General features: G+C 44.3%; 1 protein-coding gene across 2 annotated transcripts in view; it reads right to left on the reverse strand.

Annotated features, from left to right (window-relative positions):
- INPP5A (inositol polyphosphate-5-phosphatase A) overlaps positions 1-12,076 on the reverse strand; it is a 309,623-nt gene extending 297,547 nt beyond the window's left edge. For both annotated transcript variants that reach the window (XM_048505609.1, XM_048505610.1), the window contains exon 1: positions 11,315-12,076. In XM_048505609.1, the coding sequence (XP_048361566.1) occupies positions 11,315-11,389 (75 nt within the window). In that variant the 5' untranslated portion in view covers positions 11,390-12,076. The remainder of the gene's footprint in view (positions 1-11,314) is intronic.
- Between the last annotated feature and the right edge of the window lie 2,215 nt (positions 12,077-14,291).

Consider the following 14,291-nt stretch of genomic DNA (forward strand, 5'->3'; position numbering starts at 1 on the left):
CCTGTTTGGTGCATGCCCCAAACATTGTCTGGTGGGACAATCCTTCCATGAACTTCAGCTGAGAACACAAATATGCTCAACCATGTAGCTGGCAAGATCTACGCATATGATAATGCCAAGGCTTGTGATCTATCACCAGTCATACAAATTCAGCTAGCTGGACTATCTAAGAATACCCACAGGAGATCTGAAAAGAAGTTCCAGAATGAGACTATAAAAGAACACGGATCTTCTCCTTCAAGCAAGCATGAAGCCAGAATGATATCATGGTGCTGGACTGAGATCTGGAAGACCCAGGTTCAAAACCTCATTCTGCTGTGGAAGTTCACTGAGTGGCCTTGGGCTACCAACTCTCTCAACCTGCTTCACAGGGGCATTGTGAGGCTACAATAGAGGAGGAAATAGGGAAGCCTGTGATGGATTTACTTATGGAAAGAAAAGGCCTTAGATTTTACTGTAGGTACTGGAGAAAACAATGAGGCATGACCATTCTATGCAAAAAAAAAGTGTGGCAGTGGGGACAAATCAACATACTTGGATGAGTAAGTCCTGGGTTCAATTCCCTACTCAGTCTACAGTTGCAATACCCACCCTGGGGGTGGAAGATCCCCCACTTTGGGCCTTCTCCCCCCAGCACCATTCAACTAGCCAGTGGGGGTCTTATCAGCAAAGGCCTAGCCCCCACATCGTCAGTGATGCATCAAAGCCTTTTCAGGTGCTCACAGGAAGTGACATCAACACAGTGCCAACAATGAGGTTACATCCCTTCCAGTGAGTGTCAGAGGTGATGTTGACATATCACTGACAACACTGCAACTATGCCTAAGTTTTACCGCTGGTGTGTCCTCCCATTCGCCTACCCCGCCAGTTCCCAGAGAGTACCTGGCAAACCTAGCTTAGCCATGAAACTCTCGGGGCAAGTAACTTTTATGTCACCAAACTACCTCACAGGGTTGCTGTGAGGATAAACGAGGAGAAAGCAACATACCCTTTCCTGAGATCTGAAGAAAAGGCAGGGTAGAAGTGTAAATAACACATTAATTGCAACAAGGTTACAAAAAGGAGCTCTAGTGTTAAAATGTTAGTTCTATCTAAATGGTCTCTTTCTGTCCCTATTTTATCAGTCCTAAGCCTATCTCCTCAGAGAAATGTCCTACTATAGCTACGAAGGACATTGCATGCTGACAGGTTTTGGCTACAACCATTTATAACAGTTGTTCTTCAAGTACTCACTAGTGTAGCCAACAGCCTGGAGGAAATGAAGTATTGTCTCTTTGTTAGAGGTTAAATGGGATGTCATTTACCAGCTTGTGTTATTTACCTCCATGCCATGAAAAGCTTCAGCAGCCCACTTTCACACATTAAACCCCCTCTAGGTTGTTGGCGATTCTAGTGCTCGCATACCTCACTACTACTTGAAATGAAAATGCCTCATAAAACAAGTAAAGAATGAAGCTGCTATTAAACTGTATCAAAACAATCAGGGGAGGGGACAGATAATCAGAAGAAAGAATTCCCAGTGGAACTTGAATCAACACAGAAGCTCTGCGGTCTAAAACAAATATAAATCTGTCCCATTGTGTCACAGTCGCTGCAGACATTTAAGAGGTAAACTGTGGAATCGGAGGGAAAAAATGCAAAAGGAAAAAAGCAGCGGCACAGACAGGCAGTTTCCACATGAGGAGAAATGTGTGCAGCTTCCTCGTTACAGGAGCAGCGGCAGATAACCTGCAGAGGCAATGGAGCTTCCACATGGCACGTTCCCCTGCAGTTTCCAGTCCCAGTTCCCCAGAAGTGGCCACCTCCTTTCTAGGACCATCAGGGCTCTTGCAATTAAAAAAAGTGCTAGAATATGAATATATGAATATATTATTATTACAGTGGGTGTAACCGGCTCTGTGAATTCTCAGCTTTTTAAAAGTAACTCTCTAGCCTCTTTGATAGCGAAGATAAGCCTCTTCCCTTATAATTCTGCAAGAAAAGGGGCAAGAGATATACTTTTTAAAAACTCAAATACTTTTTGTAATGAAAGGCATCTACCATTATAATGGTATACTAGTAAAACGGCAATCTAGTGCCAATGTTTTTAAATAAAAAACCCTCCAGTAGTGGATATGGTTGCTGCAGGAACAGGGACAGAAAAAATGGCTGCCCTCCCCACCCACACAGCAACGATGCAGGCTTTACTGAGATCTTTCCCTAAACTTCAGAGCAAAACAGGTTTAAGAAAGATCAGAGGAAAAACTAGGGAAACCCCAGGAGGTGCACAAGTGCACCACAATGTTGTGGAGAAGCAGGGGAACATCTTGCTTTCCCCGACAGCATTGGACCCAAGGCAAATAACTTGTGTGGTAATGGCCATAAACCATTTGTGTTTTCACTGTCGGCAATGTTACAGACTGATAAAAACAAACAGGAACAAGAACAGCTCATCCCAACTTAGCTTTAAAATTATATTCCTCTTGGCTAAAACTGATGCTGTTCAGTATGAGACTAGCTGGACAGTACAATCGTAGCCAGCAGGCACAGCAACTGCAGAATCAAATCCACTGACATAAAACATCAAATCAGAGAAAGACATTAATCCAAGAGGGGATTTATTTAGGCTGTTTAGAAGCTGCGTAATAATTGAAGAAGAAACTCAAGGGCAAAAACGTTGCATAGATGTGTGCCATTTGAGCTCAAATAGCAAAACATTTGCAAAACATACTAACACCAGAAGATCAATGTAAATGCAAAATCCAAAACTACACTTTTGGTTAAAAACATCCTCTTGGAGGATTTCAGTGACTTTCGTTCCATGCAGAGAGATGCAAATGTTTGGCGAGCTCAAATTTTCATTCTCATGTATGAGAAAGAACAACAACAAGGCTAAAAATCCTGTTTTAATTGTGTTAGTTTAGTTGGCTCAGATAAAGAGTCGGTGGCTTTATAAACATCTAGATGTACGCAAACAAGCACAAGTTCTATTTTAGAGGTCACCGTTTGTCACTTAGAAGCATCATCAAAAGAATTAATCAAACACAAAAACAGACACTATCGTCTGGGTTAAACAGTATATTATACTAAATATTATACTGGCTAGATTTTAAGAACATTATTACAGTATATTATTAGTTTGTATTCCCCAACAGGAATCTGCCATTTGTAAGCACAATCATTTAACACCATCTCAGGATCAAACATACAATAGATCCCTTTCTTCTCTGCAAGTAATAAGAAACAAGTAGGGCAGTCATTGACTAGTTTATAACTGTCACACCCAAGAGCTTGAGATGAAAAACCAAATCATATTTCAATTCATAAAATAGTATTTCTTAATTACTATTCCAACTCCAGAATTTTGACTGCTCAATTTCCAGCCCAGATTCCAACAGCAACAAACTAGAAAAAAACAGAAACTTTTAAAAACAGCAATCAGTCCGTCCCCACCTTGAACACACGGTAGCTTTTTTGGGGTGGGATTTTATTTTGCATTTGCAAAGACAGAGGCAATATTCTATTTTGGGGACATATTATTCACTGTATGAATATGTCGACCAAAATGTACCATTTGTTTCCTGCACAGGCTTTGCTAAGTGATCAGCAACCCAATCCACTGTATGTTTACTCAGAAGTAAAATCCTGCTGAATTAAACAGAATTTACTCACTTGTAAGAGTATATTGGATTACAGCCTCAGAAATCACTGTCCCACAGTAGGCATTGCTTCCATGGTATTCAAAAGCAATATGAAAAGGCAGGTACCAACCATAGAAGGTTTCACCCAAGTTATTCTGAACCACTTCAGGTCCAACAGATACATACAGCAGCATGTGATACAATGAACTGCACCATTTCAGACTGCAGGTGTGCGAGGGGGAGGGGACCACATTTGCAATGCTCCCCACATGTAGATGCCTAGCAAGTAACAAAGTCTAGCCCTTCAAACTGCTAGCTATTCCACTCACAGAGAATTATTTATTAATGTAGGGAAATTCTGAAAAATGTAATCCCTAACCGGCAGTAATACAATCCATACTACACTCCACCCAGCATTCACCTCATTATTGTCTCCTATGCCGACCAGGCCAAATTTCCTTGTGAGCAGAAATCTCCAAGGCTCAGATGTCTACAAACAAATTCATGTTAGAAACTGGTTTAAACTACTTGTGTGTTGGTCAGCAAATTAGAAGTTGATTCAATCACCTCAGACAGTGAGGGCAACGATTACAGCCTCCAACCCATGGGAACCTACTCAAAGTGTACAGGGCCACTGGCATGCTGGAAGGAAAAGAAAAGGAAACAGCATGTTCTCTCTAATTCTAGTGCAGCGAGCAGATTACACATCCAAGGAGAACAAGGGTGGTTCTAAATCACTGCTGTGGCATTATGAATGACCACACAGCCACTGAGGAGCGACACGTAGGAACAGCCAGCAGGGACTGGGTTTTAGAAGAATTCTGATTGGGCTTGACAAACCAGGAATTACCAGGCTTCCAGATAACGATGGGAACAGTATGTTCTGAGGCAATGAGACTTTTGAGAAAATGTATAAGCACCGCAAAAGAAGATAAAAAAACATAGAGCCAGTCAAATTTCACTTTGTCATCAGGACTATTTTATCTGGAATCATGTACTGAATATTCAGCATCTTGGCATGACATGCTCCAAATGCACAGAATATATATCAGAACATTTGTTGTTAACATTTATACGCTGAGTCTTGGCCAGAATCCCCAGTGGCCTTCAGACACTCCAACAAAATTAGTTTTATCAAGGGGATCAAAGTCAGCATGGCATATTCAAATCTTCATTCTGCTATGAAAGTTTCCTGGGTGACCTTGAGATAATCACCCTCCCTCTCAGCCTCACCAATCTCACAGAGTTACTGTGAGGATAAAACAGAGCAGAGGAGATAGATGTTGTAAGCCACTCTGATTCCCTCTGGGGAGAAAATGGGGGAAAGTCTAAAATAAATAAAACGACAAAGATCTAATTGTTACAGAGATGGAAAACTTGTGTCTGGGCTATGCCATTTACAGCTCTGGACAAGGGGTGAGGTGTGTCACATGATAAACTTTCTCCAAAACTGCCCCATATAGAAACTAGATATCAGGGGGAACATTCAAGCCTGTTCTTCTCTCCAATATGCTATTGTTCTACATGGAGGGATTCTTTGTGCATCAAGAAGCACTGAATCATGCAAGCCCTCACCTTCAGTATGAAGTGGTAGACTCCAGAAACAGGTTTACTTTCACAGTGAAAGCTAGAGTTTTCACAACAGACTGCAAAGGAAGTCCTTAGTTCAACAACTATCTGCTAAATGACCATTCATAATCTAAAGCCTAATCCCAAGCATTTAAAGGGACCCTCTAGGATGACTACTGGAATGGGATCATCAATCACATTTTGATTATCATGACTTCTCCTCTGTTTGCCTGAAATGTCTGCGATGCCCTAGTTCCTATCCTTGCACATAAAGCGCCCCTGAAAATGTCCATGTTTGGAAAGAGTCAAATCAAACTCTTGGCTGTGACATCTGAATACAGGTGCCCGGACAAATTGAGTTTATTGTGTTCCCACAAACCAGGGTTCTCAACTGACCTTACCATAGGTGTCAACCTCGTGCCCCTCCAGATGTTATGGACTACAGTTCCCATCATCCCCTGCCAGCATGGGGAGGGCCGCGAGTTTGACACCTGTGCCTTAGACCAATGCTTGATTACAGACATCCTGAAATAAGAAATTTCAATCAGACTTTGAATGCAAGTGGAGCACAACCTGCATGATATGCACATGAATGAGCATAGGTTAGTCATGGGATCTGGTTGTGATCACCTAGAGTCAGGCATGTTCAAGCCAAGAGTAAATTCCTGTAAAACCCAGTGATTTGAGAGGAAAGGACTGATGCACATACCAAACTTTTCTGCTGTAAACAAATGGGCTTAAAAGGCTTATCTTTGCCGGATCATGTTCACAGTTATAATTCTCCTCAGTGATCTGTAATATAAACAGATCTGCTGAACCTCAGTCCTTCCATGAGAAACCTGGATCCAATCATGTTAAAACCTGCATGACTTTACTCCAAAAAGGGGGGTTAATAACTGGAACTCAGCACAGAACTATGTACCTTTATAGTGCCATCAATTTCATTAAGATGTTGCAATTTATGCCCCATATATGTACTTGCAGACCGCAATGAATGGCATATTTATACAACCATCAACATATCTGTGGATCAGGATGTTTCACAACTGTGCAGTATCAAGCAAGTTGTTAAAATATCTTGGCCCCATTCTAAAAACAGACTGTCACACTTAAGCGCTGCTGAAATCAAAAGAACAAGTTAGCCAGAACTAAATCTCTTTGATTTTTCTAAAAAGAAAAGCAAGTTTTGGTTGGAGAACACAGGGATACCCTAATACAATGAATGTTAAATAGTAAACTTTTGCACTAGGGTTGAAATTGCCTGCTACACAACTCTCCCTATATCGAGCTACTCCAATTATTTTTTTAACAGCCTCAATAGCTCAAATTAGCCTGAGTATGTCAAAACTTGGAAGCTAAACGGAGTCAGCCATGTTTCATACTTGGACGGGAGGCTACCAAGGAAGAGTAGAGTGGTTATGCAGAAGACAACTATGACAAACCACCTCTCCTCATCTCTTGCTTAAAATCCCTACGAGAAATTGACCGCAAGTTGGTTGTGACTTGATGGCACTTCATTATTATATTAATGATATGTTCTCCAAATGAAAGGATTCTAAGCAGTGCAGCCCCAAACAATTTATTTTGTAAAATGCCAAGAGATAACAAGCATTACCACGAATCTATATCTATTTATTTATTTCTTATCCACTTCTCCACAGGATATGCCCAAATACAATACAAAAACGCAATACAAAAAAATCAGTAAAACCAATCAGCAAAACAAAAACAGCGCCATAGAAGCACAGCAAATTAATGTCAAGCTGATTGTTAAAAGGTGAAATAAAACGATAATGAGGGAAGTCTACACAAAACCCAGATAACAAAAACTAAAGGAAAAAAAGTGATTGGGAAGGCAGCCAAGTTTTCATCTAGCAGATAAAACATAAACTGCTTCCTTGAGGGCCCTAATTGTGAGGGGAAAGTGGGATATAATTGTTATAAATAAATTAAATTAAAAACTTCAAAAACAATAACAACATAACTAAGTACCAGATATGTAGTTCTGATGAGTATTTCTTGAATGAGGCCTCCTCAAATGGGGGATACCATAGTAAAGGCCCTATCATTGGTCATGACCACCCATGTTATTTCAAACATCAAGGAAATAGAGAACAGGACCTCAGATGCCAACATAGTGAGCAGTGAGTCCACAAATCTACGCCTATCAACAAAATATTACTAATATCTACAGAAAATGGATTTGCGCTCAAAATCTGCGTATAGCTGAGCAGCCAGAGGTTAAGAACAGAGGAAAGGCAGTACTACTTCCCACCATGGATATATAAGTGATAATACTAGATGACAGGTGATAACAACGCCAAATGTGGCAATGGCCATTAGTTTAGATGGTTCTTAAAAGGGGTTATTGAATTCACATACCTTTCAATTATTATTAGTCATAACCGCTAAACGAACCCTCCAGGATCAAAGAAAGTATACTCCTGAATACAGGGTGCTGGGTCATATAACATGCACGGAACTGATACCCGTATGAACTGCTTTTAAGCTTTCTGAAAATATTTCATTGGCAACTGTTGAAAAAAACCACACTGGGTCCTTGATCTGTACCAGCAGAACTTTTCTTATGCTCGTAAATAAATTCTACAATAAAATTGTATTTTATTCTGCAAAAACAAGCTTTAATACAACCCTTGAGCATTTGAAATGCCTGACTGAATATAGCATGAACTTCATGACCGCTTGAGAAAAAGTCAGTGGAGTATGTATATACAGTGTGATGAATCATGGGATTTTGTAGTAGACTATGACCTCCAGCACACTGATCTGGTTGACTTGGGCTTGCCCAATCTGGTCAGATCTTGTGAAGCTAAGCAGGGTCAGCCCTGGATAGTATTTTGGATGGGAGACCACCAAGCAGTTCCACTGTCGCTATGCAGAGGCAGGCAATGATGGCAAACCACCTGTGTTATTCTCAGGTCCTGAAAATCCTATGGGATTGCCATAAGTCAGCTGCAATTTGACAGCAACTTTCCATCCCCATCATGACCTGCAGCAAAACAGCCCCACTTTTTAACAGGTTGATAAAGGAAGCAATAAATATGCTGTGGCTCGCAGCACCTTTTCTGCTCAATCTTTCCAGAGATCTCATTTTATTCCACCCTTTCTCTAGGGAGTTCAGAGCACCACGTGTGATTCTGTCCCCATTGTCACAACAATCCTGTGAGGTAGGTTAGGATAAACACACATGAAGCTCCCTTACAGTGAAGAAGACCCTTGGTCTATTGAGGTCAGTACTGTCTACTGACTGGTAACAGACCTCCAGATCTCAAGTGGACATCTACTACTTACCACTTGACCTTTTTAACTGAGTATATAAAGGACTGAACCTAGAAGTTTCAGGGCACAAAGATTTCTACCACTGTACCTCAGTCCCTCCCTTGAATGAAATGGCGAGTTTGCCTCTGCAGAAGTCTTTCATACCATGTGTGACAAACTGGGGAAGTTCATAGTGAGGGGACACACACAGCCTCCTATGATTTTTGGGATCTAGGTCTGTTTTAAATATAAACCTTCCCCTCAGTTTCCAGCTGATCTACAGGTAGTAAGTATATAAGCTTTGGGTTTGCTGCTGGCAGGTAAGTTTTGCGATGAACAAGGAGATGATTAAGATCACTGAGGCTTATTTAACAATTAAGAAGACTTTTTAATTTTCAGGTTGGTTTTAAAGGTCAAAGCAACAGCACAGGTCTCCAGGAAGACAAAGTAGACACCGACTGACGAACAAAGGTTTAAATAGGCTATGACTTCAAAAAGTAATTAGGTTAGATTTTTCTACAATGTTTTCAGCCACTAGGTTGGATCCCATCCCACACACAGGATTCCACTCACACCAGCCTGCCCTTTCTCCAAAGTCAGCCTAAATTGTACAAGGTCTGTTCATCACCAAAGACAGGCCTAACAACTGAGCACTCACGTCTCTCCCAACCACCCTGCCACACTATCAGGAAGAGCTCCCTTCACTTTTGTCTTCTCCTGAACCAGACCTGAGCTGTCACTGCTCTCTCCCTGAGGCAGAACTCAACTTTCACTTCTCCTGTGTTCCCTCCAGCATCTCATTCCGCTTCTCCTAGAGATGCTGAGGATTGAACATGGGAACATATGCATGCAGATGCTCTACCACCAAGCCATGACTACATCCCAAAGTTCATCCAATCACAAAAGGTCAACCCAAGCCCAAGTGAGCTTCATGGATGAGCTGGGATATGATCCTGGGTTTCCCCAACCCTAAACCAACATTCTAGCCACCATACAACACAGATTCCACTTGTTGATTCATCCCTCACCTGGAAGTATAGCGGCACATTAGGAATAAAGCAAAAATACTCTTTACAGTTTAATTAAGGTCCCTAGTTTTGTTTTAGTCTATTTTCATGACAAGCATTCACCTTGAAAAAGACCTTAAACTGGCAATTTACATTCAACTGAGAAAATATCACTAAAGAATGAAAACTACAATCCTATCTACACTAACTCGTAAGTAAACTATACTGAACCAACTAAGACTTTGTGAATATGCACAAGATCAGGCTAGACTGCTGCAACCCACTGGAAGGACTCAAATTAGTAAGCCCAGAGTTGGACACATAAGCTACATAGGACAACTTCAGGAGAAGCTCACAATGACAGGACGTTTTCAAGAAATGTGTTACTATGCACAATGGGGGTCCTCTCTAGAGGCTATATATGTTACCCATGTATATTTCACTATCGCATTCAATGTTTAGAAGAACAGCATTTGCCTCACTACTGAATAACACACTTGGAGTCTCTTTCCAAATACAGGGAGGCTTTTGCCCAATGTTAAGTTTCAACATTTTTCTTGGTTTACATTGTGCAATAGAAAAATATGACTATACCTACCACACAAGTGGAATTGATCCCCACCCCACTCCGGTCACCACTGAGAATGATTATGACCCCACCGTTCTTAACAAAAACAAAATTGCTACAAAAATGAAAACTATCCGTGCAAAGCAGATCTACTCAGAATCCTACTCAGACTTGCCTTAACTACCTTAATTCTTTTTCAATGGAGTGAGCACATATAGTCCACTATGTGTCATCAAATGTACAGTGCCTACATGTACTGCACTCGTGTGTCAACCAGGCCTTAGAGAAACAGACGAGATCACTCCTGAACATGGCAAAACTCTCCGTAGATCCTGTAATCATGGGAACTGCTGCAGCTTCATGTCCCTGTTTACAAATGCAATTCTGCCAGGAGATGCATACATGAAAAATGCTGCCCAGTTGCCACCAACATATTGAAACCCATAGGGCTTTCAAGGCAACCTTCAAAGGTGGGTTGCCATTGCCTGCCTCTGTAAAGCAACCCTAGAATTCCTTGGTGGTCTCCCCTCCATATACTGTCCAGAGAGATGACCCGGCTTAGTTTTCCAGATCGGGGAAGATGGGACGACCCTGGGCCAGGAGATGCCCCATAGGACAGCTGGCCCTAAGGAATTTTCATATTAACTGCAGAAACAGCTTGATGGCTTTTTACCTTCCAGTGCAGAGTACAAGTTAAATACACATGGACAAGTTGCAAACAGGGAGAGAACCTCTGCCTAGGGACTGGATAAAGTGGGGAGGGGCCAACGGGAAGGGCAGCTCTTTCCACAGCCCCCGGCTGCCTCAGCCAGAAGCCGGGGCAGAGCGATTGGGCTGTGCCAACCCAGGTGAGCTCCGCCGCTCTGGGAGGTGGAGCACCTTCACCTGCTGGGCCGGTGGCGCGGGGCTGCCCGAAGGGAATCCCCATCTGACGCGCCAAGACGCCGCTGGCGACGATCCGCGGACCTGGCAAGAGGCACACTCGGGCTCTCCTTGGCAGCGGCCGCTTGCAAGCCGGGTGGAGCGCCAGCCGGGCAGCGTCTCCGCGCCAGGGAAGCCGCGTGGGGCGCTAGGACCGGACGAAGCCCCCCCCCCCCCCCCGGCTGCGCCTTCGACCTCTCCCCGACACGCGCGCACCGAGGAAGGCGGCCCAGGTTCGCCCACCGGAGATGCGCAGCAAGCGCCACGGCAGCCCGGTGCCAGGACGCACCTGTGCGCCTTCGTCCGAGACCCCCCAAAGCCGGGGGCCCCCTTGGCCGCGCGCAACTTACATCATCGAACAAGGATCCCACGTTGGCCGTGACTAACAAGACCCCGGTGTTGACGGCGGCCCCTTTCCCCGCCATGATCTTGGCCCCAGTTTCTTTTCCAACCAGAAGAGGCGCCGGCTCGCCCGCACTTCCGAAACACGAGATGATGTCGAGGAAAATGAAATCGGCCCGGGGTGGGATCCGCCGGCCGGGAGTCCCGGGTCACGGGAAGTTCGAGCCCCGCGAGGGGAGTTCCCCGAGGCTGCTGCTGCTGCCGCCGCTTGTGGTGGCTCGTCACGCCCGCTGGGCTGGCGGTGCCCCAGGGGAAGGAGAAGCTGGCGATCCTCCCGCCGGGGGCAGGGACGCGGGCATCAGTGCCGAGCCCCTGGGCGCATGGTGGCCGGGCGTTCCCCGGGTTCCCTCGCTCGCAGCCTTCTCCCCGGGCAGGCTGGGCAGAGACTTTGAACTCAGATCTCCCCCTTCGCAGCCATTAGGTTCCTGCCTGCAAAGTTCCTCCTGCCGCCGCCGCCGCCGCCGCTGTTGTTGCTGGCGGTGGTTCCTGCTAGATCCTTGGGCATGGCAAATTTAAAAAGAAAAATCTCTGCAGGGGGAGGGAAGGCAGGCAGGCGCGGGGAGGAGAGCCTGCGGCGCTCTTCCTTGCAGGGGCACCCTGGGGGAAAAGGGCAGCCCGAACGGCCCCCCACTCGCGCCCGCTCCCTCCCGTGCAGATCCGGAGCTCTTCCCTGCTTCTGGCTGCAACGACGCTAGAGAGGCAGCCGCGGCGGCGACTAGGTCTCTGCACTGCCCTGACGTCACAAGCCTGACACGGCTCGTCTTAAAAGGGCAACGGCGCTCCCCGCCTAGCGACCGAGCCGGCCTGCCGAGGGGGCCCAAAGGGAGCCGAGACTTGCTTGCGCGCGCTTTCGGATTGAAAGGGCAAAAAGAAAAAAAACAGCCCAGATGGGGGGAAAGCGGCCAAGCTCGAGATGGAGCGCTGTCAGAAGTTTGCAAAGTTCTTGGAAGAGCGATTGCTCATCGGAGCAAAAAGCTATCATTATTATTATTAGCATTAATGATAATGATAATAATAAAAGATTGTCTAGACTCCGTACAAATAGAGGAGCAACTCAGTGGACAAGACGCTCTACTGGAATTTATGCAAGAATTATAATATTAGGATAGCTAAAAACTGGTGGGAACATTGTCCAGAGAAAGTCATGGAAAATGAGAAGGTCAAGATCTTGTGGGACTTTCAAATCCAAATGGACAAATTGTTGGCACATAATATAGCGAGCATCCCAGTGATGTAGCTGGAGAACAAGAAAGTGACCATCATCAACATAGCAGTACCTAGCGATAGCAGGGTCATTGAAAAAGAACATGAGAAGGTCACTAAATACCACAATTTGAAAATTGAGATATAGCGACTATGGCACAAACCAGCTGAGGTTGTCCCAGTGGTAATCAGCACCCTGGCCGCCATTCAGAAAACACTAGGGCAGCACTTGAAACATCTTCAAATTGACAAAATCAACATCTGTCAGATCCATGTGAATACTATGCTGATACATTACAACTTCCTAGGCCTCTGGGTGAGACTCGAATTGTAATGAGAAGCCAACAACCAGCTAGAGGACTGGCAGCTGTGACATTAATAAAAATAATAATACAGTGGGCTCTATTTCATGAAAGCTAACCAAGAGGAAGAGGTGTGAGGAGCTTCTTCCCTGCCACACAGGCACATACACTTGCCCCCAAAGGCCAATGGTGGTTTTAAGATCATGGTTTGACTGTAGCATTTTCAAGTCTGCAGCTCTAGCAGAAAAATAACACCCAGATCCTACTATGGCACCCAGTGAATTGTGCCCAGAATCCTGAGACAGGACATCTCATTTCACGTCCACTGAGCAACATCAGATGACATCACTGTAGAGATTTTCTGAATATTCAGGGGACTAATGATTACCCAGGTTGCTGAAGGTAAAGTGTGGACAACTATAAATAGACAAGGCAATGGCAAACCACCTTGTCAACATACAATCTGCCTTGTAAACGTCATGATACAAAGTCATTCCATGTTGTCAGTAAGTAGTGTTTGCATAACACATTTTGATGTAACCAGGGAAGCTGTGGGCATTTCCTGACTCCATTAAAAGGCCACAAGCTGAAGTTGAAAGGAAATAGTGAATGTTTAATCAGTAACTTCAGGTTGGTCTCTCCTCATATGTCCCTAGTCAGCCTCTGAGATCTGCAAAGGCAAATTTGCTGGTGGTCCTGGACCCCTCAGTGATGTGACTGGCCTCTACCAGGGCCAGGGCCTTTACAACCCTGGCCCCTGCCTGGTGGAATGCTCTTCCTCCAGCTGTTAGGGCCCTGTGGGACCTCGGACAGTTCCACAGGGCCTGCAAAGCAGAGCTGTTCCACTGGGCCTTGGGGGGGGGCAGTCGCTGATAGCCTCCCACACCACCCCCTCTTATATATACCATCTTATTCGGGCCAATTGTTAGGCCTGGTCCCTACCTAGGGGCATAGAGTTTTTACTAGGTTGCCATCTAAATGTTAGGTTTCTGGTTGGTTTGTTGTTTGTATTTTAAATTAATTGTCTTTACTGTTATTTATGACTTTTACTTGTTTTTATGTACACTGCCCAGAGCCCTTCGGGGATGGATGGTATAGAAAATTAAATAATAAATAAATTAAATAACACTCCACTCTTAAACTTAGCTAACTGGAAATAAATCCTGTTGACTTCAATGGGAATGGGATTGCCCCTTATGGATGCTTAGGATCAAAGCCCATAGTGGATTCAAGTTCAGTTCTTGAATTAGTTATTAATATATTTTATGCAGCCATCCATTTTTCCAGATTGCTTTAATGAAACCACCCTTAGGATGGCCCAATTTCGTGCTTGGTTCAGTAGAGAAGAAAGCAGAGGTTTCAATCTTTTTTATTAACCGACTTGTGTCACTAGAATTAGTGTTTAACAAAGTTAAGCTTT

This window comes from Sphaerodactylus townsendi, linkage group LG08 (genome assembly GCF_021028975.2).
Source record: "Sphaerodactylus townsendi isolate TG3544 linkage group LG08, MPM_Stown_v2.3, whole genome shotgun sequence".
In the NCBI taxonomy this organism is placed as follows: domain Eukaryota; kingdom Metazoa; phylum Chordata; class Lepidosauria; order Squamata; family Sphaerodactylidae; genus Sphaerodactylus; species Sphaerodactylus townsendi.